The 26,520-nt window shown below is 58.3% G+C and overlaps 2 protein-coding genes across 3 annotated transcripts in view; both read left to right on the forward strand.

Annotated features, from left to right (window-relative positions):
* The window catches only part of CRHR1 (corticotropin releasing hormone receptor 1), a gene marked incomplete at its 3' end in the record, with an annotated part of 50,577 nt that extends 38,194 nt beyond the window's left edge, over positions 1-12,383 (forward strand). For both annotated transcript variants that reach the window (XM_079905112.1, XM_079905111.1), the window contains 9 exons: positions 6,669-6,775; positions 7,559-7,679; positions 7,887-8,040; positions 8,334-8,394; positions 10,731-10,803; positions 11,068-11,153; positions 11,377-11,512; positions 11,700-11,741; positions 12,243-12,383. In XM_079905112.1, coding sequence (XP_079761238.1) covers positions 6,669-6,775; positions 7,559-7,679; positions 7,887-8,040; positions 8,334-8,394; positions 10,731-10,803; positions 11,068-11,153; positions 11,377-11,512; positions 11,700-11,741; positions 12,243-12,383 — 921 coding nt within the window. The remainder of the gene's footprint in view (positions 1-6,668; positions 6,776-7,558; positions 7,680-7,886; positions 8,041-8,333; positions 8,395-10,730; positions 10,804-11,067; positions 11,154-11,376; positions 11,513-11,699; positions 11,742-12,242) is intronic.
* A 7,873-nt stretch (positions 12,384-20,256) lies between these two features.
* On the forward strand, positions 20,257-22,269 carry SPPL2C (signal peptide peptidase like 2C; the record flags this gene model as incomplete). Its single annotated transcript, XM_079905606.1, has 1 exon — positions 20,257-22,269. The coding sequence occupies one exon, from the start codon at positions 20,257-20,259 to the stop codon at positions 22,267-22,269; it is 2,013 nt and encodes a 670-aa protein (XP_079761732.1).
* Between the last annotated feature and the right edge of the window lie 4,251 nt (positions 22,270-26,520).

The raw sequence follows: 26,520 nt of genomic DNA on the forward strand, positions 1-26,520 counted from the left end.
TTTGAGAAAGACGTTGCTTAGACGCAATACAAAATTCAACAGGTACAAATGGGAAAACAAAATAATCTCGCTCCCAGCCCTGTCCCAGCCACTGGGCTCCCACACCAGAGGTCAGCATTTTGCCAGTTTCTTAAGAGTTCTTCCAGAGGCAGTCTCTGCATAGGCAAGCAATTATGTATATCTATTCTTTTTTGTTTTTCACCCAAACGTTGCCTATTATACACTTCGTTCAACACCTTGCTTTTTTCATATAATCGTCCGTCTTGGCGATTGTTCCGTATCAGTACGTAAAGAGCATCTTCGTTCTTCTATTTTACATTTGCATAATATCACATTGTACAGATGTTCCATAGCTTAGTTAACCAGTCTTTATTCTCATCTTTGCTTATGACAAACAGTGCCGCAGTGAATAACGGTGATGTTTGGCAGACGCATGGGCATATCTGTTGTTCTGTGTTGCTGCCACCTCCGTCCCCCTTGTCTCCTCCCCGACATCTCCACCCACCCCTTTGGCGGGTGCTGAGGAAGGTGGGAGTCATGGAGAGGGAAGAAGGAGTGAGCAGAAAGGAAAGGGCAGATGGGAGATGCCCCCAGTTGTCCAAGGGCCCCAGGCTGCTGGGGCGTGGGAGAGAGGGGCTGGTCTAGGCAGTTCCAAGAATTCCAGTGCCTAAAAGATCTAACCTGGAAGGGACCTTGGAGACCCTCCATCCCATCTCGATCTGCCTGGGGATAAGAATCATCCCGCGCGCTTGTTCAAATACAGGGCTGCACCCAACATCCGATAAACTCTCCAAGGACAACCTGGGAATCTGTATTTTTAACAAGTGCAGGGGGGAGTGTGGGGGAGGGGTGATGGGGAAAAAGTGAGAAACTCTGATCTAGGGTAACCCATTCACCTTACAGCGAGGGAGACTGAGGCCCAGAAAGGGGGAGTGACTCACACAAGGTAACACAGCCAGCGTGAGGCAGAGCCTGGACCCCGGGGCTTTGGAGGCGGCTCCCTTTGCCCAGAACCAGGGACTTGGCGTGCAGTGAGGTTGATGGTGGGAGAACAGCTCTCCCCACCTAGCACTCTGCCCATCCCCCCCCACCCCACGCATGCCTGGGTTAGCCGCTCCCCCAGGCTGCCTGGCCTCACATCGCTGAGATACTGGGGCTCTGCTGTCTCCTTGTAGAAGCTGCAAAGGTAGGGCAGTGCTTAGCCCAAAAGAATGACACGCTCTTTAGTGGTTCTGCTTTGGCAGACGAAAGAGTTACTTGGGATGCAGGGCGAGAGGCTTCCTGGCATCTAATGTCACACAGGCCAGGCCGTATGGTCCACCCCAGGCCGGGTGGGTTGGCCCAGCTCCCCAGTGACCTGACCTGAGCAAAGATAGCCCCCAGGTTGCTAAGCATCTACATGGTGAGCCAACCCCAGAAGTCCAGGGCTGGGGAGGAAGGAAGTAAGGTTCCCATGTTGGGAAACGTAGTCAAACCAGAAGAGATGGGCTCGGGTAGGGCTCGGGTGGGCAACTCCTTACCTAGCACACAGCGGAGTGGGGAACTCCTTACCTAGCACACAGTAGAGGAGGCAGGGGGATGGGAAAGGCGGGTCAGTGTTGTCTGCAGCTCTTAGGACCGCAGTTCACGCCCGGAGAGGGACAGTGTCGGGGAGCACAGCTAAGGCAAGAAGCCTGCAGCCCCTCCGTCGCACCCCACCCTGCGCTTTGATCATCCTGCTGGGTCTGCAGGGCCTGAGGCTGACCGTGTGTCTCCAAGGGGAGGTCAGGTCTCCAGCCTCCTGCCTTAGGACAGACACCCCTCCCCCACCCCAGAGAAGCGGGCGTCTGTCCCCTTCTTGGACATCACCAAGCTGGAGACGTCACAGCTGCCTTCAATCTCCCTCCCTGCATTGGCGCCTCCTGAACGTCAGAGGACATTCACGGGCCCCCAAATCTCTCCTGCTCTAATTTAAGCCCCTTCCTTCTAGTTGGCTGACGGGGGACACTCAGCAGCCCCCCTTGCCCCCAACACCCTTCAAAGAATCAGGGGCAGAGGCCCTTCTCCACTCTGCAGCTCCCACCCCTTCTGCCTGGACTGGGGTCTCTCCCTCTCTCCACCAGCGGGTTGGGGGGAGAAGGCGGATTAGGGGGCACCAGCTTCTCATCAGGCCCCTCTTAGGCAGTGTAACGGGAACAGCACCGGCTTTGGAGGGGTTTGGATTCTGGTTCCAGCACATGTGCTGTGTGACCCTGGGCAGGTAGCTCAGCCTCACTAAGTCTCAGCTTCCTCGTCTGTAAAAGGCCGGAGAGCCGTTCAGTCTGCCTCCTGGGGGAGGGAGGGCGGTGTCCGCCTGCGTCTTGGCCTGTAGAGGGCGCTCCATCTATCCGCCACCCCTCGGCCTCATCACCTGAGCTCAGGGGAGGCTGTTGCGTTCACCAGGGAGGGGGGATGGTTGGGGGGGTCACCAACCATCGGTCACCCCCGATGGGGTCACGGGCACCCCCGTTCGCCTGGTTGCAGCGCTCACCCCCACCCGGGCTGCCCCGCCCACCCTTTCCCCGGCAGCCCCCGCTGGCCACTTTGCCTAGCACTCTGGGTAATCAGTTAATTTAATTAGTGAAAATGCCATCCCCTTCTGCCAGCCCCCAGCCTCGCCAGACCCCTCCCCATTCCCAAGACTCCCCGTCCCCTCCTGGAACTACTGGGAAAGAGCAAGAGGAATGTCGCCAATTAACCGAGCAGCCGATTTCTCAGCTCTGGGCCCGGACTCAGCCCTAATTAAGCATCAGCGCCCCAGGAGCTGCAGATAATGGATTCGCAGAACCACTGCCTGTGAAATGAGACTTGTGAGGGCGCCCAGAGGCCAGGCCAGGGAGGAGACCTGCCCACAGCCATCACCAGCAGGGGACAGGCCCCCAGCCGGGGGAGCTTGCTCCATGCATGGCCCAGCCCCTGCAGTGACCCCCACCCCGGCACCAGCCTGCACCCTCCCCACACACACACTTGTCTCCCTCCACTGCAGAGACACCCCAAACTGCCCCAGACAGCTCTCCTGTCCCCCCACCGCTCCCTTGACACTTGCACACACTCTGCTTCCCTCCCCTACACTCTGCTGAGCTCGGAGAGCCCTGGCCTCCGGCACATCCTGGGAGGGCACACACTTTGATGGGACATAAAAGGGGCTCTGGGGGTGTGGGCTCGTGGGCCGGCGTTCACTGCTCGCAGAGGGCGTTGGTTCGACCAGGGCTTCTGGAATGCTTAGGAATCATCTGGACTTCTTGCTAAAATGAAGATTCTGACTCAGTGGATCTGGGGTGGGGCTTGAGGTTCTGCATTTCTTAAGATTCCTGCAAGCTCCTAGGTGATGCTGACGTTGCTGGTCTGGGGACCACACTTTGGGGAAGCAAGGGGCTGGAGTGCCCAGGGTGGGGTGAGGGAGTAGCTCAGGAAACCCAGGTGGAGAGGGAGAGCCTCAAAACGGGGTGGATGGGGGGTGGGAGAGAGGCTGAGGCAGTGGGGACCAGGCGGGGAGAACCCATCATGCCATCCTGAAAAGGCATCAGGACAGGTCTGACACTGCCACCACTTGGGACCAGGTGTGCCTGCAGAGAGTCTGGTCAGAATTACTTATTGGATTCTGGTCCGTGAGGGTGCAGAGGAGTGGCTTCTGCCCAGTGCCACACTGCGCCACCCTCTTCAGGGTACTTACCTGCCAGTCTCTGGTCTCCAGACTGGACAAGGACAGAGTGCTGGTCAGGTCCCCAGGGACTGGCTGTGTCCATGTGACCTTCAGGCGTCCCAGCTGCTTCTGCAGTTAACGGTGGCTTTCTCTCAGGAGGTCACCGACTGTCTCTCAGGGTGTCACTGGGTGTCTCTTAGGATGTTGCCGGCTGTTCTCTCCGGGTATCGTTGAACACCCCTCAGGGTATCACTGACCGCCTCTTGCGGGTGACTGGCCATCTCTCCTGGTGATGCCGGTCATCTCGGGATGGCACTGCCACCTCTCCAGCAGTCTTCTCAGGCTCTTGCGGCACCGTAACCCCCCAGCTGCCTTGCATCAGGCTGATGTGGCAGCTGAGAAGCAGGGCTGGGAGCCAGCCTGGGCCCTGCAGCTCAAGGAGTCAGGCAAACGTGGTCCCCTGCATGGTTCGGCCCAATTCTCCCCGCTCAGCCTCAGTGGAGAAAACCCCTCATGAGCCCCCCACCTCCCCGTAGAAGCTCCCTGAGAACTCTGGGCCCAGGACGAAGACAGTGCTTCTGTTCTCGGTCCTTGCTTATCCCCCAAGAAACGCACCGCGGGAACAGAGGAAGGAGGGTCTTTAAGGCCACGCAGACCTGGATGCCGATGCTGGGCCAATTATGCAGCCCCTTCACCTGGAGAAACGGGGACAGAAGGACACTCTCAGAGGGCAGTTGTGAGAAAGAAAAGCAGTGATGTCTGTAAAGCCCCTGGCGCAGTGCCCGGCATACAGTCGGTGCTTAATAAATGACTCATGCCACCCCCGACCAGAGGACCCCGGCTCGGCCTGCTGTGGGGAGCAGTGAAGGGCCTCCCTGCACACTCTGCTCATCTTGCCCACCTGGGCCTGTGTGTGAAGCTGGGGCGTCACACCGTTCTGGGCTCCACAGACTCTGCCATTACCCAGGGGCTTCGCAGCATGGATTTGTGGAAAATTTAATAAGAGGAAATTAAATGTCAGTTCCAGACAGGCGGGATGTGTGCATATCTGCTGGAGTCTCTGGACTTGGCATCTACCGCCAGGCACTCAGAGATGCTACCCCGCCGCCCCCCGCGTTTATTTGATGGCAATGAATACCCTCTGCCCCTCCCGCCCTCTCTCCCCACTGCCATTTACACCTCGCTGGGTCTCAGCACTCCAGAGCCTGAGCTGCTAATGTGATTTCCTGTCATGTTCCTGAAAGCTTCTTCCAGGAAAACCAGCCCCTAGAACAGAGCTGCCTGGGCCTCAGAGCTTCTTCGGTGAGGATACCCCTTCAGAAGGGGGAGAGCGGGGGCTGGGAGAGCAGGGGAGCGAGGGCCTCACCCCTTCTCAGATGCCTGTTAGGTGTCCTGCTTCAGAGGTGCACCTCTTGTCCTTGGGTGGGTGAGTTTAGGCCTCAGTTTCCTCATCTGGAAGATGGGTAGGGCTGGACTTGATCCCTTGGGACCAGTTCTGATGCCCGTGGATTCTGTAATTCCGACAGGAGGGTCCACGGAGAGCCAGGAGCTCCGGTGGCTCTGAAAGGGTGCACAAAGTCTCCTGCGAGCTTGTCTTGTTCTCAATACTTGCCAGTTTCCGGGCATCATCATGCCCGTGCCCCACCCCAGAACCTGGAAAGGGTGAGGGAGGCAGGGGTTACCAGGGACCCTCCGCTCGCAAAAGCCAGTGCCTTTCCAACATCCATTTTTCCTTCCTGCACTCGACACACAGTTCCCAGCGCTCCACCGTGTGCCACCCTCTGGCTCTTTAGCCCCTGCCCTCTTGGGACCTACAAAAGGGTGAAGGGGGCCTTTGCTCTCACGGGGTCAGGAGTCTGCAGAGAGCTGGGCCCTGGAGACCCCAGTCCACCATCATGGGGTCGGGACCCGTCTTCTGCCTCAGCATCTTGTCAATCTGCACATGAAGGTGAGAGGTGGTTTGAAGCTGAGTGACCTTGAACGAGTCCACGTACTTTGGGGCCTGTTTTTCTGCAAAATAAGGTACAGACCCCCTACTGGCTCTTCCCCCAGTGTTGCCTTGAGGGTTTGAGAAGATAACAGATATGAAAATACTCTGTAGGGAATTCCCTGGCGGTCCAGTGGTTAGGACTCCTAGCTTTCATCACTACCGAGGGCCCGGGTTCAATCCCTGGTCGAGGAACTAAGATCCTGCAAGCCGCGCAGCGCGGCCAAAAAGAAAAAAAAAAGGAAAGAAAATACTCTGTAAGCGGGAGGGCTTCCACACTCATGGAGCGAACTTTGATTGGAAAGGGGCCTGCCGCGTTTCCCAGCTTCCATCAGTGTATGAAATGAATTAAGTAATAACATTGGGAACTTTGTTTTAGTCCTGGGAGAGGACCCCACTGACTTCAAGCAGACCCCCTGGGCCAGGGGTGGGACCCGGGAAGCAAGTCAGAGAGCCTAGAGAGGTTGTTTATGGTTTCTAATGGTTCTGTGGACGCTAACCCACGGCAACGGCCCTTCCCCCTCCTCGCTGAGAGGAGCGGGCCTCAACTGCAGGGAGGGATTTAGGGGTGATGGAGAGCATGGTGGCTCAACTCAGAAACGGGAGGAGGAGAGAAGTCCTAGAGGGTTGGTCTGCACCACAAGGGCCACCTGGTGTTGGGACTGAATGGAAACGTGAACGTGAGAGAACATCCGCGAGCCGTGCATGCGTGTTTGTGTGCACAGGGTGGGGAACCCTATGCGATATGGAGATTCAAGTTAACTGACAATTTTCCCACAGCACGGAGCAGTGCACAGAGCATGGGATTGGGGGACAGACAGACAGACATAGACTCAGATTGGACGGCACTGCTCTAGGACAACACCTCACGCATAGCAGGGGCTCCGGAAGGGACAACTATTGTTATCATGGTCCACTTTGTCCCAGGCACCTGTGGGGGTGGGCTGTCCCGGCACATCCAGTGGGCACAGGGGCACAGCTGTGAAGGAGCCTCACCTCTGCCCCTCTCTTCTGCCTCAGAAGAAGAGCAAAGTACACTACCACGTTGCCGTCATCATCAACTACCTGGGCCACTGCATCTCCCTGGTAGCCCTCCTGGTGGCCTTTGTCCTATTTCTGCGGCTCAGGTGAGGAGACCCTGGCACTGTCCCCCGCCACCCCCCCCCCAAGCCTTGAGCAGCGGGGAGAAGTAAGATACAGGAGGCAGCGGTGGGCTGGAGGAGTCCAGCTCCCTCACCTCAGTGGGAGCAGGTGACAGATACAGATGTCCCAGGTCCCTTGGAACCTCTGGCAGGGTCACTTCTGCAACCCTGCCCAGCGACTGCAGAGGGGAGGGGGATGGCCAAAGCCCAGGCTCACCTGTGTCACCCACACCCAGGCCGGGCTGCACCCATTTGGGAGACCAGGAAGGTGGAGCCCACTTTGGGTTTGAAGCTGCCTGGGCCCAGCACAACTGCCAAGGATGCAGGTGGCGGTGCCAGCCAGGTCTGTGCCAGGAATGGGGGCTGCCAGCAGGGGCTGAGCATCAGGGTTGAAAGCTGGGAGGGAGGCCTATTGCTGCAGGCCTTTGATGTTTTCTGAGCCTCAAACTTGGAGCTACAGGGAGGGAAGAGTGCTCATGGGAGAAGGGGCGGCCCTAGCAGCCAGCAGCCCCTGGTCCCTGCAGCATTGGCCATGTGGCAGGCTCTGCCCTGGAGCTTAGGTCTGGGTGGGCCACAGTTAGGAAGGGGCCTGTGGGACGTCAGGAGAGCCGCCGCTGCCGCCTCCCAGTGTGACTTAGTCAGCCCGCCCCGCTCGGAGCCTCGGTTTCCGCATTCATGCATCTGGGCTGGAGTGACGCTGGTGACCTAGCCGTCATCTCCTCTCTCCTCCTCTTCCGCCTGTCGCCCACCCTCCCCTGCCGCCCACAGGAGCATCCGGTGCCTGAGAAACACCATCCACTGGAACCTCATCTCGGCCTTCATCCTGCGGAATGCCACGTGGTTCGTGGTCCAGCTCACCATGAGCCCGGAAGTCCACCAGAGCAACGTGGTGTGTCCTGGAGGGGCAGGCCCAGGGTCAGGGGAGGGGTCTGGGTGGGGCTGCCTTTGCAGAGGAGGGACCAGAGCCAGGCCTTGGAGCCCACAGCACAGGAGTGGACCCTGGGGGGTGCCCCATCCTGCCGGGAGGAGGCCCCAGGCTGCTCCCTCCCATCCCCCCTCCCTGGTTAACCGTCACCTCTGATGGCGCGGGCGGCAGGGCTGGTGCAGGCTGGTGACAGCCGCCTACAACTACTTCCACGTGACCAACTTCTTCTGGATGTTTGGCGAGGGCTGCTACCTGCACACAGCCATCGTGCTGACTTACTCCACCGACCGGCTGCGCAAGTGGATGTTCATCTGCATCGGCTGGGGTGAGCGGGCCAGCCCCCCGCCCTGACCCGCCGTCCTCTCCCCACCCACACTCAGACCGGCCGGCGGAGGGCCTGAGACTGAGGCCGGGTTAGGGTGGTGGGGTGTGCACACAGCCCTCCGCCGCTACCTGGGGGGCAGGGACGATGGGAACATCTTAAAGGAGGCATGGTAGGCCAGTGAGTACCTGGGGAGGCCCTGCCCGCCTCTAGGCCCTGGGCTGCGCTGGGGTCTTCCAGGCCTGCATCCCCCAGACTCCACCGACAGGCCCTGTGACAGCCGGTCTCTCCCCCAGGTGTGCCTTTCCCCATCATCGTGGCCTGGGCCATTGGGAAGCTGTACTACGACAATGAGAAGTAAGTCACCTCTTCTTCACTGTCCTCAGGGCCCCCTGAGCCCCGAGATCCAGGCTTCCAGCCCCGCTCTGCCTGATGCTCCTCAGGGACCTTCAGCCATGTCACCTTCCCTGTCAGGGCCACAGTTTCTTCATCCACATAGGGAGGGTGCTGGAGGTCAGATTCTGCCTGAGGTGGGGCTGGACGGGCAGGTCCAGGCTCTTTTGTCTGTCTCGGGCTTTCACCACAGGCAGAACAACCTAAAGGTTACTGGCAGTCCCTGGAGCCCAGCCACCCAGGTTCTGAACTGTGGCTCCCATCATTAAGTAGCTTTATGACCTTGGGCTAGTTTCTACAGTGTGCCTCAGTTTCCTCATCTGTAAAATGGGCATCCTCATAATAGTGCCTCCCTCAAAGTGTGAGGATGACATGAGTTAATATATGTTAAGCATTTAGAATAGAGTCTGGCACATAGTAAATGTCATATAAATGTTTTCTATTAATAAAGACTTGTTTTAACAAACGATTCCATTGATTTAATAGGAACTGATCCAGACAATCTCAGACTCCTTCCAGCTCTAAAGTCCTGAGGGGCTGTTCTTAAATGGAAGTAGGTGTTCCCAATCACCCCTGAAAACTGCACGTCCGCTGCAGTGGTTCTCAGCCTTGGCTTGGGTTAGAATCACGCAGGAAGCTTTAAAAAGTACCGATGCCCAGGTCTGACCTCCAGAGAGTTGGATGTTATTGGTCTGGAGTGTGGCCTGGGCACCAGGATTTTTTAAACCTGCCCAGGTGATTCTAATATGAAGCTAAGATTGAGAACCACTGAAAAAGAGAGGCAGAAAAAGTGGACATAGATGGCCAGGGGAGGTGCCAGGATCTTCTTTGCCAAAGTGGCCTCAGGAACCCACTGTCTGGCCGGGGTTCCAGGCGGCCTCCATCACCATGGCTATTCCTCTCCACCCCTGACAAGGAGCCTGGAAAATTATATTCACGTTTAGGAAGGATCGAGGTGATCCCTCCTGACTCCGGCCCAGCCTGTCTGGCGCTCTCTGCATTTGCACAGCCGGTGGTATGGGGACCTGAACTGGGAGTGGGGGGGCAGCTGACAAGCAGGACTGAGGGCTTGGCAGTGATTCCAGAATGGAGGCCAGGGTCTCAGAACAGGAGCATTGTAAATCCTGGGCGATGGAGCCTGTGCCTGCAGGTGTGAAGGTGAGTACAGGGAAGGAAGAACAGGTTTCCAAAAGCTGCGCAGTGTGTGCGTCTGGGCGCATCTTGGAGCAAAAAGGGTGGCTGAGCACAGAGGAAGGTTGGTCTGAGCGTCTCTGGAGCTCCACCTTGTGGTAAGATTCTGACACTGCAGCAGAAGGGATCCAGGTGTGAGACCTGAGAGAGACTGCAGGCTCTGGGGCCAAGGACTGGACCTGGCCCCAGGACAGCTTGCGTTTGGTCTGCCTCGTGTTTTTTGAAAACTTGAATTGCTTCCAAACTTTGAAAAAGTCAAGAGGTTTCACATAAAAATCTCAGTTTAGGGCTTCCCTGGTGGCTTAGTGGTTGAGAGTCTGCCTGCCGATGCAGGGGACGCGGGTTCGTGCCCCGGTCCGGGAAGATCCCACATGCCGCGGAGCGGCTGTGCCCGTGAGCCGTGGCCGCTGAGCCTGCGCGTCCGGAGCCTGTGCTCCGCAGCGGGAGAGGCCACAGCAGTGAGAGGCCCGCGTACCGCAAAAAAAAAAAAAAAACAAAACTCAGTTTATTGTTTATGGAAGCAAGCTGAGATCTAAGTACTGCGGATCTGCATGCCCGAGGGTCCATCGTCTCTGCACAAGGACATGGGACTTCCTATGTGCCTCATCCCAACCCACACCCCGAGCTCCCTAGATCTTGCTGGAGGGAAGCTCAAGAAGACGAAAAGCAAGTCTGCCCCTCACGACAGGTGGAACCTGTAGAGTCTCTGCCTCTGGGTCGTTCAGGCTGCCATTAAACAAATTCAGAGATTGTTAGCTACTGAGCGTCACTGCATGACATGTACAGGGCAAGGCCCCCCTCGTGGGCATGCACCAGAGACACAGTGGGGACTGAGGCGAGCAGTGTGTGTTGGACCCATGCCCGTTCTATTCAGTGGTCTTTTCCCCAATCCCCCTCCCTGCCACAGTGCCTGCTTCCAGCTTTACATCTCAAAGGACGCTATCCGTTCTGCAGATGGAAAGCTATCTTGACCTTCTGCTGGGGTTGGAATTGGGGCATCCAGATCCTGGGTTTTGGCTCCAGTCCTGGCCTGACCAAGCCCTGTTCCTCCCTCATGCCACTGAACTGGACCCAGGTGACCCTCTCCTCTCACCTCTGTGGCCCTCTAGGTGCTGGTTTGGCAAAAGGCCTGGGGTGTACACGGACTACATCTACCAGGGCCCCATGATCTTGGTCCTGCTGGTAAGAACTTCGGTAGGGGGACAGGAGAGAGGGGCTCAGTGGGGAGGGGCAAGCAAGGCTTACAGTGGACTAAAAGGATCCCTCTACCTAGAAGTGGCGGGCAGAGGGCCAGGAATATATAAGGGCTCATGAAGGTGGAGGGAGAGCAGCAAGGGGGCAGAGAGCAGACCTGGGACAGCTGAGTCCCTGCCCTGTCCCCCACCTTCCCTCCAGCATCTTGCACACACCCATGCCCAGGCCATCCCACCGTGTGTCAAATTACAGATCAATTTCATCTTCCTTTTCAACATCGTCCGCATCCTCATGACCAAACTCCGGGCATCCACCACGTCTGAGACCATCCAGTACAGGTAACCCGACCCGCCACCCCCACCCGTGGGGTGCTTCAGAGATCCCAGCCTCGGGCCTGGGGTGTCCCCCCAGGCCTGAGAGTCCCTCCTGAAACCCCAGCTCCCCTTGGGGAGCTGCTACAGCCCTCCCCCAGACCCGGTCGTTCTCACCAAGCCAGAGGCCCCAGCCCCCTCCCGGGTGGGCTGTGACTCTGGGCCTCCCCCCCTCCCTGCCCCACCCCAGGAAGGCTGTGAAGGCCACCCTGGTGCTGCTACCCCTCCTGGGCATCACGTACATGCTGTTCTTCGTGAACCCCGGGGAGGACGAGGTCTCCCGGGTCGTCTTCATCTACTTCAACTCCTTCCTGGAATCCTTCCAGGTACAGCCGTCCCCCACCCCAGCCCCTCGCTCCAGCCCTGACTGCCCCCTGCACCTCTTCGGGTGGGAACTCTTCCAGGCAGGGGCCTGGAGGAGTGGGAGGCTGGGGACAGAAAGGGGTCAGCCCCGAAGCTGGATGGGGCCGCGCCTGCCCCCGTGCCTTGACCCACCTTCTCCCTCCACGCCAGGGTTTCTTCGTGTCTGTGTTCTACTGCTTCCTCAACAGCGAGGTAAGGACCTGGGGCCCCAGGACTCGGGACGGCAGGAGGCCTGCTGGGACCAGACTGTCCGTAGCCTCCTCCTGCCCGAGGTGGCAAGCCCACTTCTTTGCTCTCATAGGCAGTAGGTGTGGGAGCCAGAAGCCGGGGCTCCAGTCTCATCCATGAGTCTGTGAAATGGGCTGTTGAAAACCAGGAAGCGGAGCCCTGGGACAAGGGGTGTATGTAGGTTGAGGGCAGGAGGTGTGTATGGGTTGAGGGTAGAGATTCTTCACGGCAAAGGCCATATGACACCTTTGGGTGGCTTTGAGAAAGGTACCCCTTGCTCAGAACGCTTGAGAAAATTGTCCTAACAAATATGCGAAGCAACAATGTTGATGATGTGAATGTTGCCACCTCCGACGTGGCCCCCTGTGCACGGCTCCCCTGTACAGCTGCTTGTGGAAGCCCTGGGGGAGGGAGGGGGGTCCTGAAACCCCGGCTCAGACCTTGTGCTCTGCTCTGTGCCCACAGGTCCGCTCTGCCATCCGGAAGAGGTGGCACCGATGGCAGGACAAGCACTCGATCCGCGCCCGCGTGGCCCGCGCCATGTCCATCCCCACCTCCCCCACCCGTGTCAGCTTTCACAGCATCAAACAGTCCACAGCAGTCTGAGCTGGAGGGCCGTGGAGTGGCCCCCGAGATCCACGGCTGGGGAGATGGTCGCCGGGCTCAGCTGGCCGCCCTGTCTGTGGAGGGGACCAGCTCTCTCCCACACCCTGTGCCCCCAGGAGCAGCTGGCTGGCACTGAGAGCCCGGGAGGCCCCTCCCGCACCCCCAGCCGAGCAGGAGTTCCAGGCCTCTGAGAGCAGTCTGGGCCACGGGATGAATGGAAGATAACCTATAGGCCTGCGCCGGGCCCAGGGCCTCTGGCTCCCCTTTGCCCCAAGAATGGAACAGAAACGGAGTGGAGATGGAGAGCAGGGAATCCAAAGCAGCATGTGGGTCCCTCCAAGAGGTGTTTGCGTCCAGAGCACAAGATGGCAGCCCATTGGAGACCCCGGGATGTCCTCAGCGACTGTGCGGGGCCATCCACTCCTCCAGGAGCATCATGGGAAACTCTTGTGACAGCGTTCAAGCCGCCGTGATGATGCCTCCAGGCCTTAGCAGTGCTTTGCAACACCACTGGGAACCAAGGCCATGTTGTCAGAAGCCCTGCAGACATTGTTAGAAATCAGGTGGCATCAGACATCAGGCCACGTCACCGAAACCCTCCCAAGCCACCGGAAATTCATGTGACCCTGTGGCACTGCCACCAGAAACGCCCTGCCTCGCTGCCTTGCACCCTTGGACCTTTACTACCCCACAGCCCACATGGGTTCCCCCTCCTTAACCTCCTGCCCCAGGTGTCTCCCCCTTCGTGAGATGATGGGGAGGTGGGAGGGTGACAGAGTGTCCTTGAGCAAAAGCCAGTGTGTGCCCCAGCCAAAGCCAGCCTCCCTTTGAGGGGCAGAGAATACTGGGGGCCACCCAGCCTGCTGTTTTCGGTGACCTGGCCTCTGGGGCAACCCCTCTGCTGGTCAAAGGGACCCTGTGGCCCTTGGATGACCTCATTGGGAAGCATCATTAGCTAAGCAAAGATAGAAGAGGGTGGGGCACTCAGCCCCTCTCTGCCTCAAGTTCCCCAGAGCAGGACAAGTGGCTCCTGGGGCAACCAGCCAGCTGACCGCTTACACCCCTGGTAAGGACCCAGCCACATCCAGAGATACTGGACAGCCGGAGCAGGGCTTTGGGGGAGTGGGGCTGGGAGATGGGGGTGGCTAGTGTAAATAATAATGTTTATCTTTCAACCAGCACTTGTGGAGCCTGGTATGTGCTAGGGCTGGGTAGGGAGGGTACCCCAAAGAAATGGAGGCCACTTCCAGCCTTAGGGTCACCGTGTGGTTGGGGAACCAGTGGCACTCAGACACACGCCAATGATGGGGCGCTAGGGGAGCCCCTGAGGTCCAGGAGAGGACTTAGGAGAAGGGCATGGGTCTGCGGGGACCAGGTAAGAGCAGCTTTTGTAAGGGGGCGAGTCGTAGGGAGAAGGTGGCGGACACCACGGGCCAGGCACAGCTTGAGCACAGGTGAGTCAGTGGGACCAGACCGAAGTGTGTCCCAGCCCCAGGGGAGGAGATAAGCTGGGAACAGGAAGGAATTAGGAAGCAGGGGAGGCCGAACAGGCTTGAATGCTGTCTCAGCATGGAAACCCCAGAAGCATACCAAGAAACAAGGCTTCGAGAGCCAACTCCAGGGTAGGGGCGCACACGCCCACCACCATGGGCAGCTGCAGGCAGTCCTGCTGCGGAAGCTGGGAGAGCCGGCTGGGACCCACACCTGCGTCGTCCCACCTGAGGGGCGAGGGATGTGTATCCACCAGCTCCTGGGGGACAGTAAATCCCTGCACCTCCTGCAGAGTCCGGGAGCGTGCCGGGCACGTGGGCCACGTCCTCGGGGCAGGAGGTGGTTGGGGCACAGACGCTCCACCCATCACACTCAGGCCCGGGCCTTGCCTCTGAGTCTCTGACCCGGAAAGAGGGCCACACAGGGGTGTGTGTGTATGCACGAGTGCATGCGCACACGTGCACACAGGTGCGTGTGCTATCAGGACACCAGGACAGACAGATGACCGCGGTGCTGGGAGCCCCGCAGCTTCGACTGGGGCAGGGGAGGTCCAGCGGGTGAGGATCTGACTGCTCCCCGAGGGAGGAGCTGGGGGTGTCCCTGAAGGCCATTGTGGGGTACCCTGCTCTGCTAACTCCCCAAGCGCTGTCCCCTTAAGGAGGGAGATGGGGGGACCAGCTGAGCAGAGGAAGCCATGAGAATAGGACCAGGGGCACCAAGACGGAGATATGCTGACAGCTTCCAGAGCAGCTGGGGTGGGACAGCCACACAAAGGGTCCTAGCTGACAAGGGGGACCAGAAGTGACTTGAGTCTCAAATGGCCACAAGTGAGGCACCTTTCTCAACGTTGCCTTCCACCCAATGAAGGAGAAGTGAGAAAGCAAGGCATTTCATGGACAATGTTGGGGTGTGGGGGGCTGGGGGCATCCCAAGGACAGAGGAGCCTGAGAGGGGCTGGGGGTGACTGTGAGGGGGTTTTATAGGCAAGGGGTCTTGAAGGGGCCAAGCTGGGGCGGTGCCCCTGTTCCTGCTTGTGCCTCCGGGCTGTTTTAGCTGATGGGCACCCTTTGCATGCCTACTGTGCTCTCAGCTCCGTGGGCGGGGGCAGGCGAGCAGCACCCCCAGGACGTACGCCACACAGGCTGCAAAGCTCAGAGCTGCCGGCTCTGGAAGGTCGTGGGAGGACATCCAAGGCGAGGCTGGGGCTCGTCACAGAAGCCGCAAGGGGTCCCTGGGCCAGGGGCGCTGTTTCAGGTGAACCTCAGGATCCCTCTCGTCCGGAGACTGTAAGGGTAGAGGGGCTGCTGCAGCACAGCCGGAAACACCTGGGCTGCAAAGAACTGCAGCCCCTCCTGCCAGGGGCAGGTGTGCCGAGTTTAACCCTTCCATGGGCTGCAGGGCAGGAGTCAAGGCAGGCCCCGATGGGATTTCTGAGTCATTCTGCCCCGAGCTTCGACTTGTGGGTGGGTGGGAAGGGAGGTCCCTTGGGGCTGTGGCTGTGTGATGGGCCAACAGACACACATGTCACCCCACTGTGGGAAGGGGCCGAGCAGCTGCAGGGTGGAGATCACTGCGGGACAGGCCCCTCTCTCAAGCTGGGAAGAATTTTTCTCCGTGCCACACTCAGAGGCTGCAGTTCCCTAAAAGTTCCCCCACCTGAGCCCTTTTCCCCTTGGGTCCCTCCCTCATGGGCACAGATCACCAGTACAGGAAAAACCACCCTGTGGGGTTTGGGTTTTCCAGTTCTGGCTCCCCCCTCCTTGAGTGTGAAGCTATAGCCCCTGCCTTGGGGTCCTCGGCTTCCCCCGCAAGGCCTCCTCAGTCCCCCTGCTGCTGATGGGACCCAGACTGGGACCCTGACAGACACCCTGGGACCGGAAGTCAGGGCAGAGGGTGCAGATCGAGGAGGGAGGGAGGTTTTGGAATCCAGATAATAATTAATTGAGGACATTTGTAGATTGCTTTGCAATCCACAAAATCCTTTATAGCATTCACGGAAGTAGGGAACAGAACCAGCCCATTTTACAGCCGAGAAAACTGAGGCCAAGCGACTCCCCTGAGATCAAAGGTCTCTGGCTCCAAATCCAGGCCTCTTTCTACCCCATCAGTTGACTGAAGTCACTGGACTTGGGTTCGGGGAGGCCAGGACTGATAAAGCAGCTCTGGAGGGAGGGGACAGCGAGGAGGCCTTGGGGATTCAGATCGGGGCCGTGTCCCAGGCAAAGATGAAACCGGCCCAAAGACGGCCCGGCCAGTGTCTGGCTGCTGAGCCCAGCTGGGTGGGAGCGATGAGGGTTCTGTATATCCAGCAACCCCTTCCCCACCTTCCCAACACCCTGCTCCCCTCCACTCCTTAAAATGATGCTGAACTGCAAACAGTACAGCCCAGGTCACCAGAAGCCTCTGTGGGTCTCCCTGCCCAGCCCATGTGAGGGTGTCACTGGCCTCCAGCTCAGGGGTCTCTCAAGCTCATCTCATCCAGCCCCCTGACTTCAAACTGACCTGCCCACCCTTGGTTCAAACAGAGGGGGTGCTTCCTACATTTCAGCAATACTATCACTGACGCTCACCGGGAGCCCCCTTGCTAAGCCCCTTACATACTGGTCTCATCTACTCTTCATACCACCCTATGAGGAAGGAGCTGTTATCCCCATTTAACATATGGGGAAAGCAATGCCCAGAGAGGTTGGGACGTGCCCAGCAGTGGTATGGCTGGATGTGAACCCAGTCTGGCCTCACTTGGCCCCCACGGTGTTTAACCCCTGTGCAGCAGGAGTTCTTTGCAGAGTTCTTCTCCCTGACCCACTGCTCCGTCCAATCCTCTTCCTACGGAAATTCTTCAGTTTCTCCAATTTTGTGGACGAACGGTGTTCAGAGACGAAGCTGGATGCAGGAGTTTGTGCCCGCCAAGCGTGGCCTCAGGTGGGCCCACTGCCTAATCCGCCAGCCCAGCCTCCAGGCCAGTCCCAGACTGCCTGCCTCCCGGCGTCCCCAGCCCTGTCCCTGCTCCATTTCAGAGCATCACCTCCTCTTTCCTACCTTCCACGGCCCCACTACCCCGCAGACCCTGCTGGGCAGGCTTGGGTCAAGAGAGTCCTGGACCAAGTATAGTTTTCAAAGCTCTCGGTGTGTTGAAAACACCAATGAGATCATCATTTGGAAATAACTCCAGAGACCACCTTTGGCCACCAGGCTGCCACCCACCCCCTCTGCCCCTCCAAGGGGTCCAGGACAGATGCCTGCTGCCCAGCCTCATTGCCCACTGGTCCAAGGCAGGTGGGGGCAGAAGCAGCGTGCTCCTGCCTCTCTTGCTTTCATTACTGGGGTTTCGGGGGAAGGAGAAGACGGTAATCTGGTCCCTTCTCGGGGTCTGTACCATCTCTAGAACATGCAGCTAGGACAGATCTGGGCCAGGAAACAAGGGCAGTGCACGGGCCCGGTGAGCTGGGCACCATCCCACACTTCCTGAGCAACCCCACTGGGCTGAGACCCATTGCCTGGGACCTGCTGCCCTCTCTGCCCTGAGTGGATAAAGATAAGTGTTCCAGGTGCCACCTACATCCCCACACAGAAGGCAGAGACACTGCCCCTGGCCTGCCCTGGGCAGCGACCCTGAGAGCCCAGGCCATAGCTAAGGGGGGCAGTGGGGAAGGAACAGAAGCTTCAGATCAGGGGGCTGCCCTCAAGGAAAGGGGTGGAATCTGGGGAGGGCGCAGGGGAGAGTGGGTGATGCAGAGTCTTAGAGCAGAAACACAGCCTGGGGAGTGGGCGTCGGCCACTTGTGTGACCACGCCTACCAGGGCATCCTGCAGGGCGTGGTCAGGGCAACAAGCAGCCACAGAGAGGAGCAGTTCCATGGCTGGGGGCTGGGGGCTGGTGCTGGGAGGTGGGATGGCGCGATCTGGGGAAGCAGCAATTGGACAGACACCCTTCTGTGGGCTGCGTCCCAGGAAGAGCCTCAAAGGAAATGAGCCTCCAGAGAATTCGTTGAGCCCAGACCACCAGGAGCCTAAGGGTAGATCGGGGTGGGGGAGAGGCAGGAGCAGGCTCTGGGGGGCCCATGTTTTTGAACCCCAAATGGGGGCATATGCTGGTCTGATTGGGTCCAGAAGAATTACAATGAGGCCTGTCCTGAGCACAGTGCCCTGGAGGGGCCCGGAGCTGCTCCTTGCTTTGTTCTTTTGAAAATTGTGGTAAAACACACACAGTATAAAACTTACCATTTCATCCGATTCAACATATTAAATACACTCACAGTGCTGTGCAACCGTCACCTCTATCCAGTTCCAGAACCTTTTCATCACCCTAATGAAACCCCGAACGCATTGAGCAGTCACTCCCCCTCCCCCGCTCCCCCAGCCTCCAGCCACCACCAACCTGCTTTCTGTCTCTACAATTTGCCTATTCAGGAAATTTCATAAAAGTGGAGTCATGTGATATTTGTCCTTTTGTGTCTGGCTTCTTTCCGTTGCTTCATGTTTTCAAGGTTCCTCCACATTGTACTGTGCATCAGAACGTCACTCCTTCGTAGGGCAGAATGATACTCCATTGTACGGGTAGACTACACGTTCTTTATCCGTTCATCAGCTGAAGGACATTTGGGTTCTTTTCATCTATTCCAAGTTATTGTGAAGAGTGCTGCTACAAACATTCAAGTACAAGTTTTTGTTTGAACACCTGTTTTCCATTCTTTTGGGTATATGCCCAGGAGTGGAATTGCTGGGTCATATGGTGACTTTCTGTTTAACTTATCAAGGAACCGCCAAGTGTTTTCCACAGTGACTGTACCATTTACAATATTCCCGCCAGCAACATACGAGAATTCCAATTTCTCCGTATCCGTGCCCAAACCTGTTATTATCTGTTTTATTTTATTTTTTTTTATAATACTACCCCAGTAGCTGTCTTAGTCTTTGGTTTTTTAAAAGACCCAGAGACTTCTCTGGTGGCACAGTGGTTAAGAATCCGCCTGCCAGTGCAGGAGACACGGGTTCGAGCCCTGGTCCGGGAAGATCCCACATGCCGCGGAGCAACTAAGCCCGTGCGCCACAACTATTGAAGCCCGCGTGCCGCAACTACTGAAGCCCGCGCTCCTAGAGCCCGTGCTCCGCAACCAGAGAAGCCACTGCAATGAGAAGCCGGCTCACCGCAACGAAGAGTAGCCCCTGCTCGCCACAACTAGCGAAAGCCCACGCACAGCAACGAAGACAAAAAAAAAGAACAGGGCCTAGAGCCTCCTGGACGTGGTGGAGCTGCCCTTGGAGGTAGGGCCTGAAGGACAAGAATGAGCAGCGGGTGAGGCCTTGGGCCAGAGATCAGAGCTGCAATCAAGCCATCAGGGAGACGGGCAAGCCCCAGGCAGTTCCCTGGACAGGGCAAGACCTAAGGGTCATGTCCAGTGTGAGAGCTGGATCTGGGAACCGGGGCTGGGGCCCATGGGGTGGGCTTCTCTGAGTCTCGGTTTACACATCCATGAAGTGGGGGTATTCAGGTAAGTTTAAGCTGCTGTAACAAAGAGACTCATAATAAGCCAGTGGCTTAAGGAAGATAATGTATCTAACAGTCCGCGGTGAGCATCCAGGGACCTGGTTCCTTTCGCTCCCTTTCTCCCCATCCCTTAGGACAACGCCCTCCTCTCCATAGCCAGTGGCCTGTCCGTGACTGATTTGTGAGAAAAGGAAAGGGATGGACGAGGAGCCCCACAGTCTCTGTCTGGGTCCCCGAGGGACTCCCATCATTTCTGCTCAATTCCATTGGTGAGAAATGGCCATGTGGCCATTCCTAGATCCAGGGGAGTCTGGGAATAAAACTCCAGTCATGTGCCTGCCCAAAGGGGCGTGATTTAAAAGACAGCTCGCAGCCCCGTGCTGGATGGGTGTAGTAATACCTCCTTGCAGGGTGCTGTGAGTACAGGTAAAGAACCTGGCACTTAGTAAGAACTCAATAAAAGTGCACAGTATCACTGAGGTCAGGGCTCCCAGGGGCCTTGGAAACTCTCTGGTCTAATGTCCTCATTTCTCAGGCACAGAGAGGAGAGGCCTCTGCCCGGGTTGCCCAGTGCATAAAGGGCAAGGTGGCTCCAGAATCCTGTCTGGGGTCCTCAACCCCATCCTCCCGCCTCTTGTTTCAAATTCGCTGGTCCAGCTCCACTGGGAGCCAGGCAGAGTAGGGGGGCCCAGATGACCTCTGCACCCAGAGGCAGGGCTGGGGGACAGGATTCCGAGAGGCTGCACGGCTTTGTGACTCCATAGGTGTGGCCCTGGTTTCCTGGACGGAAGACAAAGCTTCCGCTCTGTGACTGAGGGCCACACCCAGCCCCCAGAGGGGGCAGCGGGCTGTGGGCAGCTGCCACACGGGACGCGGCAGTAGGTACCTGAGGAGCATGGCGTGCCCGGGCTTCCTCCTCTTTCTATTCCTCTTCCTCTTTGCCAGCACCGTGGCCCGGGGGGAGCGTGCTGTGGTCCACGTGGTGTCGGACAACTGGAGCAAGGACTACTGCGTCCTGTTCCGCTCCGACTATGTCACCCTGCCCCGGGACCTACACCACGCCCCACTCCTGCCCCTGTATGATGGTACCCATGCACCCTGGTGCCCAGGCGAGGACTCCCCCCACCAGGCCCACCCCGGCTCCCCCAGCCAGCGGCCCCTCCGCCAGACCACTGCTATGGTCATGAGGGGTAACTGCAGCTTCTACGCCAAAGGCTGGCTGGCTCAGGCCCGAGGAGCCCACGGGCTGCTCATCGTGAGCCAGGTCAGCGGCCGACAGCGCTCAGACAGCACCCCGGCCACCCAGGACCGCCACAAGCCCCTGCCAGACCTCACCATCCCCGTGGCCGTGCTCCGCTACACCGACATGCTCGACGTCCTGAGCTACGCCCATGGCGGCGCCGGGGTCCGCGTGGCCTTGTACGCACCCCCAGAGCCCGTCCTTGACTACGACATGGTGGTCATCTTCATCCTGGCTGTAGGCACCGTGGCCGTGGGCGGCTACTGGGCCGGAGTGACCGAGGCTCACCGGCTGCGGCGGCACCTGGCCCAAGGGGGCGGGGGGCCTGGCGGTCAGAATCAGCAGGAAGCAGTGGCAGCCCAGCAGGGGCACAAGCAAGAAGACGCAGCAGTGGACTTCACGCCGGCCATGACGGGCGCAGTGGTCGCCGTGTCCTCCTCCAACATGCTGCTGCTCTACTTCTTCTACGACTGTTTTGTCTACGTCCAGATCGCCATCTTCGGCCTGGGCGCCAGCACCGGCCTCTACAGCTGCCTGGTGTCCGTGGTGCCGCGATACCGGTGGCTCCTGCCCGGCCGCCGGGCCTGTCTGCAGCTGCCCCTGCTGGCCGGCCTGTGCGTGGTGGTGACGGTCCTCTGGGTCGCCTACCGCAACGAGGACCGCTGGGCATGGCTCCTGCAGGACATGCTGGGTGTGGCCTACTGCCTTTTCATCCTGCGACGTGTGCGCCTGTCCACCCTCAAGAGCTGTGCCTCCCTCCTGCTGGCCCTGCTGGCCTTTGATGTCTTCTTCGTCTTCGTCACGCCCCTGCTCACCAGGACCGGCAACAGCATCATGTTGGAGGTAGCCTTGGGCCCGGCAGACTCCTTGAGCCACGAGAGGCTGCCCATGGCGCTCAAGGTGCCCCGGCTGAGCTTCTCGGCCTTGACCCTGTGTGACCAGCCCTTCTCCATCCTTGGCTTCGGTGACATCGTGGTCCCCGGCCTCTTGGTGGCCTACTGTCACCGCTTTGACGTGCATATCCGCTCGCGGCAGGTCTACTTCGTGGCCTGCACCGTGGCCTACGCTGTGGGCCTGCTGGTCACTTTTGCGGCCATGGCGCTCATGCAGATGGGCCAGCCCGCCCTGCTCTACCTGGTGTCCAGCACCCTGCTCACCAGCCTGGCCGTGGCTGCCTGCCGCCAAGAACTCACCCTCTTCTGGACTGGCCAGGGCAGAGGCCAGACCCCCGCCCGGCTGGTGCCAGGGCTCTGCGGTGCCCCTTCCGTTGGCTCTGAGCAGAAGCAGGAGCACGCAGCAGATGTCCACAGAGCCAGCGAGCTTGCGGGGGCCACTGAGCACCTGGCAGGGAACTTAGACGGCGGCCTTGGGAAGGACACGGCTGAGATTGTCACCATATCTGAGGATGAAGCCACCAGTCCTGAAGGCCACAGTGACAGCTCTGAGGGCTGGAGTGATGCCATCCTGGAGGCTGATGAGCTGCCCTGTACCCACCCTGCGGCCTCAGAGGAGCTGACGCCACTGATGCCACTCATGCCGCCGCCCTCGGAGCTGGGCCACACCCACGCCCAGGCCCAGGCCCACGATGCTGGCCTGCCCCGGACAGGGCTCCACAAGAAGAAGGGCCTGGAGGTAAAGAAGAGCATGTCGACCCAGGCTCCTTTGTGAACCGGGGGCCCCGGGACTTGTGCCTCTAGACGATTGCAGAGCAAAGCCACGTGTGGCACAAAGAAATCGGGGCATTAAAGGTATTCCATATCTACCCAATGGAGCCTCTTTGTTTGTTGGGACTGTAAGAAAGCAGCAACCGCGGAGTAAGTCCATGCAGAGACTGGGGGGCCCTTAGGACAGGCCCCATCTCCCCCTGCAGCCCAGCCCCGGCCTCACTGCCCAGCTTTTTCTCATGCTCAGGTCCAATTGAACAATACTCTTCCTTGATCACACCACGTCCTCTCCCTCTCTCTTTGCACATGCGTTTCTCTCTGGCTGAGACACCCTTCCCATCCCAGACAGATGTATCACAGCCCAGCTCCCTCACTCATTGGAGAATTTCTAAGCAGCCTTCAGGTGTCAGCTCACTACCACCCTTCCTGCTAAGCATCCCTGCTCTAGGCATCCTGGACAGCAACACCACGCCCAGCACGTGCCTGCTGTCATCCACCCGCTGCATCCACAGACACCAAGTGTGCGCCTACTGTGTACACCACCCTGTGGTGGGCACAGAGGGAGACTGCTGTCCAGCTGGGGGAAGGGTGGGGGATGGAGAACAGACAAGAAACAACTTGAGACTCATCTCAAAACGGGGATGGAGAGGTTGGAGCCGGAGTGGAAGAATTTAGGAGACCACGGCTCTAGTTCCCGTGCTTCCTTCTCTGACCCTGGACGATGGACCAATCTCTTAACCCCTTTGAGGTTCAGGAGTCTCATCTTCAAAATGGGACCCATACCATGTCCACCTGGAGGCAGGGTCATGGACAAAATGACCTCTTGAGGACCCCACAGTTTCTTTAGTTTTATGGTGTGTTTATATGTTGCTTAAGCAGAGCAAACAAACTCTGGGGTGAGGGAAGGCTTCCGGACGAGGCTATGGGGGAGGGGCGGTGTGGTACCGTGGTTAGGGTTCTGGAACCCGCAGCCTACCGGAAATTCCAGCTCCGCCACTGACCTGTCCTGTGTCATTGAGCAAGTGATTTAACCTCTTAGTGCCTCGGTTTTCTCACCTGTAGAATGGGATAATAATAGGACCTACTGTGGGGGTTTGGGGGAGGTATGACCGCATTGGCTTATATACGAGGGCTGACGCAATGCATGTAGGGAGATCGATATGAATGTTAGCTCTGTGTATATTACTCCCCTTTGTGAAAGGAGCTGAAAGAATCAAATCCAACCCCTACAAGCCTTTGGGTTCTGGCCCCAACTTCCTCCCCTCCTCCCCTCCACACCCAGCATTCCTGCTCTTACCACCACCAGCGAGCACACACCAGTCCCCGTCACACACACCTTCCCTCTGCACCCCCCAGGACCTTCCCACGTGCTGGGTCCTCTACCTGCAACTTTCCACTCCTCCTACCTCCAGAATCGGATCTGGCCAGTTTCTTGTCCGTCCAGCCCCAGCTCAAACGCCCCCTCCTCATGGAAGCCTACCTTGGTGACTCTTCCTAAAGCAGCCCCTGGCCTCAATCACATCACCCTATCCCCGGTTCATTAGTCTTCTCGTCTCCCACAGTCATGTCAGCTTGGTGAGGGCAGGGAACCCTCTGTCTTGTTCATCTGTGTAGAACAGGGCCTGGTATGTAGCAGGTGCTTGAGTTATATTTGTTGGAGGAATGAATGAATGAATGAATCATTGAATGAATGAATGGAATAAATGAACCAATGAATTCTGGGCAAAGCCTGGCCACTGCCTGGAGTTCTGACCCAGGCAATGAAGTGAACCTGGGCAAGAGAGGCAGCCCTCCTGGGAATCCTCACCCACCACAGCCTTCCGGACCACCCCTGCTGCAGCCACAAGAGTGTGAGCCAAGGGTAGGTCTGGTCTCAACCCACCTCACTTCATTCTTAAAGCTGGTTGTAATGAACGAATGCATGAATGAGTTGCTCCAGCCTGAACACCACAAGCGAACACCCCAGGCCGCCTCCCTGGGGTACTGCAGGGCCTTGGTCAGTGTGGAGATGAGACTCTGAGGGTTCTGGCTGGGCCCTGGGGGTGGGGAGGAAGAGGGCCAGGGAAAGGGCATCTCAAAGAAAGTCCCACTCACTGGGGACGAAGCGCAGCCCCCTAGGCAAACAGCATCTGAAGGCCGGGTCTGAACAAGGGCAGAGAGAGGAACCCGGGCCAGGACACTGACCGGAGAGGTTGGCAGCCCCTTCTGCTGGAGCCAGCGACCATCTGGCCTGGACAGAGGGGCCTCCACAGGCTCTGGCTCACCTCCAGCCAGGGCGGCCTCCCCACTGCTGACCTGCGTCACTGGGCCTGCCAAGCGTGGGCTATATCCCTCTGCCAGGCCCAAGGGGGAAGGTGAACAGAGCTGAGGCCTCTCGGTCCCCCTCACCGCCTGGGGGGCAAAGGAGCCCTGCTCTCCCAGGAACTTGCAGGCGGTGTGGCTCTGAGGACGCTGGACTGGAGCCCCCTGGGCAGGGCGATGCCTGCCTCCACAGAGAGGATGCTCATGGGAAGCCCTCCGCATCCCACCCCCCACCATGTCCAAACAGATTCAGGGAAGAATGAATCCAACTCTTGTCCTCACTCTTCTACCCAACAGGGGCTAACATTCAGAGACTATTCTGTCTATAAAGTGGGGGGAATGATACTGCCTCCCTCGGGGGTTCTGGCACGTATTAAAGCAGCCGGGGAAGGCGCCGAGCCTGGGCTCCCGACATCTTGTAGCGCTGCTGTCGCTGCTCGTCTCTGATGACCCAGCATCCCCTGCTCCTGCCCTGACTCCAGAGCCAGGATCCTCTCTTAGCTGCGGGCTGTGTTTCCCTTTGCCAGTCTGCTTCCCAGGGATTGGGCCGAATCCAGGTGGCTGTCACCTGTCAGAGGTGCCCAGAGTTGGCAACCCCCATCTGAGTGCCAGAGGGACACAGAGTACTGCACATGTGCATGTACACACACACACACACACACACACACACACACACACACGGGTACGTGCAAGTAGACATGCCCACACATCCATACTGCACCCTCGGGTGGCTAATGACAGGGCAGTACAGTGGACCAGGGCCTGACCCTCTTCCCCTGGGCTAGCAGAGACGGTGGCAGGCAAGCCTGCGCCCCGGTCTGATGGCTCCCCCGCCCTCACCTGTTCCGTCCTCTGCTGCTTTTGCACTTTGAACCCCATCTCAACATCTGCAGAGCCCATCCTGTGACAGGTGAAACCTAAGATGGGGAGGTGGGGAATTCCCTGGCAGTCCAGTGGACTCTCTGGTCAGGGACCTAAGATCCCACAAGCTGTGCAGCGCAGCCAAACCACCCCCCCCCAAAAAAAAACCCACTAAGATGGGACCAGGGCAGGAATGAGCTCCTGAGCCATGCCCAGGGCTCCAGGTGGCCCAGTCCCAGCTCTGGGGCTGCACTGTGTTCAGGCTGCCCGGCATTTTTCTCTGTGGCCTCATTTAATCCCAGCAAGAACCCCATGAGCTGAATAGTCACAGCCTAGTTGTTTTCTAGTTGGTGAGAAGTTTGGTACCAGAGCTTTTGGCTTCCCTTGATAGTGAGAACCAGCAAGGACCCAAGAGATGCTCTATCCCACAGATGAGGAAAGGAAAGCCCAGAGAGTGTCAGGAGCCGCCCAACATCACACAGCAATGGGACAGCATAAACAGAACACAACTCCGGTCTTCTGCCTCCCAGCCCAGCGGCTGGGATCAGTTCCCATCCTCAACACCGTTCCTCTCTGCACACCCCGATCTGCAAAATATGCCTCCTCCAGGAAAACCCAGGGTCTACCCACTCCTTTGCCTTGTGCCCCTCAGGACGTTCAGCCCTCTATCCTCTCTGAGAAGTAACTGTGTGTGGAAGGTTTGTGGTTCACCATCAAGCATCTCTTCCGCTAGCACAGGAGGACACAGCTGCGCTCTGAGTCACTGAGACTTGGATTCGAAGTCCAGCATTGCTACTCACTTGCCGTGTGCTGCTGGACAACTGAAGCCACCCCTCTGTGTCTTGATATCCTCATCTGTAACCTGGGCTGCAAAGGTTTACACTGTGGGTTTGTCGAAAGGATTAAATGAGGTGAGGTATGGGTTCACACAGCTGACACGTGTTAAGCACTAATGATCGGCTAGATACACCTGTTATTACCTGATGCCCAGGTTTCAGAGCAAAATTTCCAGGACAGCACTTGTCACACCTCCAAATGCCGTCTTTCCCAAATCAGCTTACAATTCTTCCTGGCTGAGCTCCCAGAGGGGGTG

The sequence above is a fragment of the Stenella coeruleoalba genome (genome assembly GCF_951394435.1).
Source record: "Stenella coeruleoalba genome assembly, chromosome: 19".
Taxonomy (NCBI): Eukaryota; Metazoa; Chordata; class Mammalia; order Artiodactyla; family Delphinidae; genus Stenella; species Stenella coeruleoalba.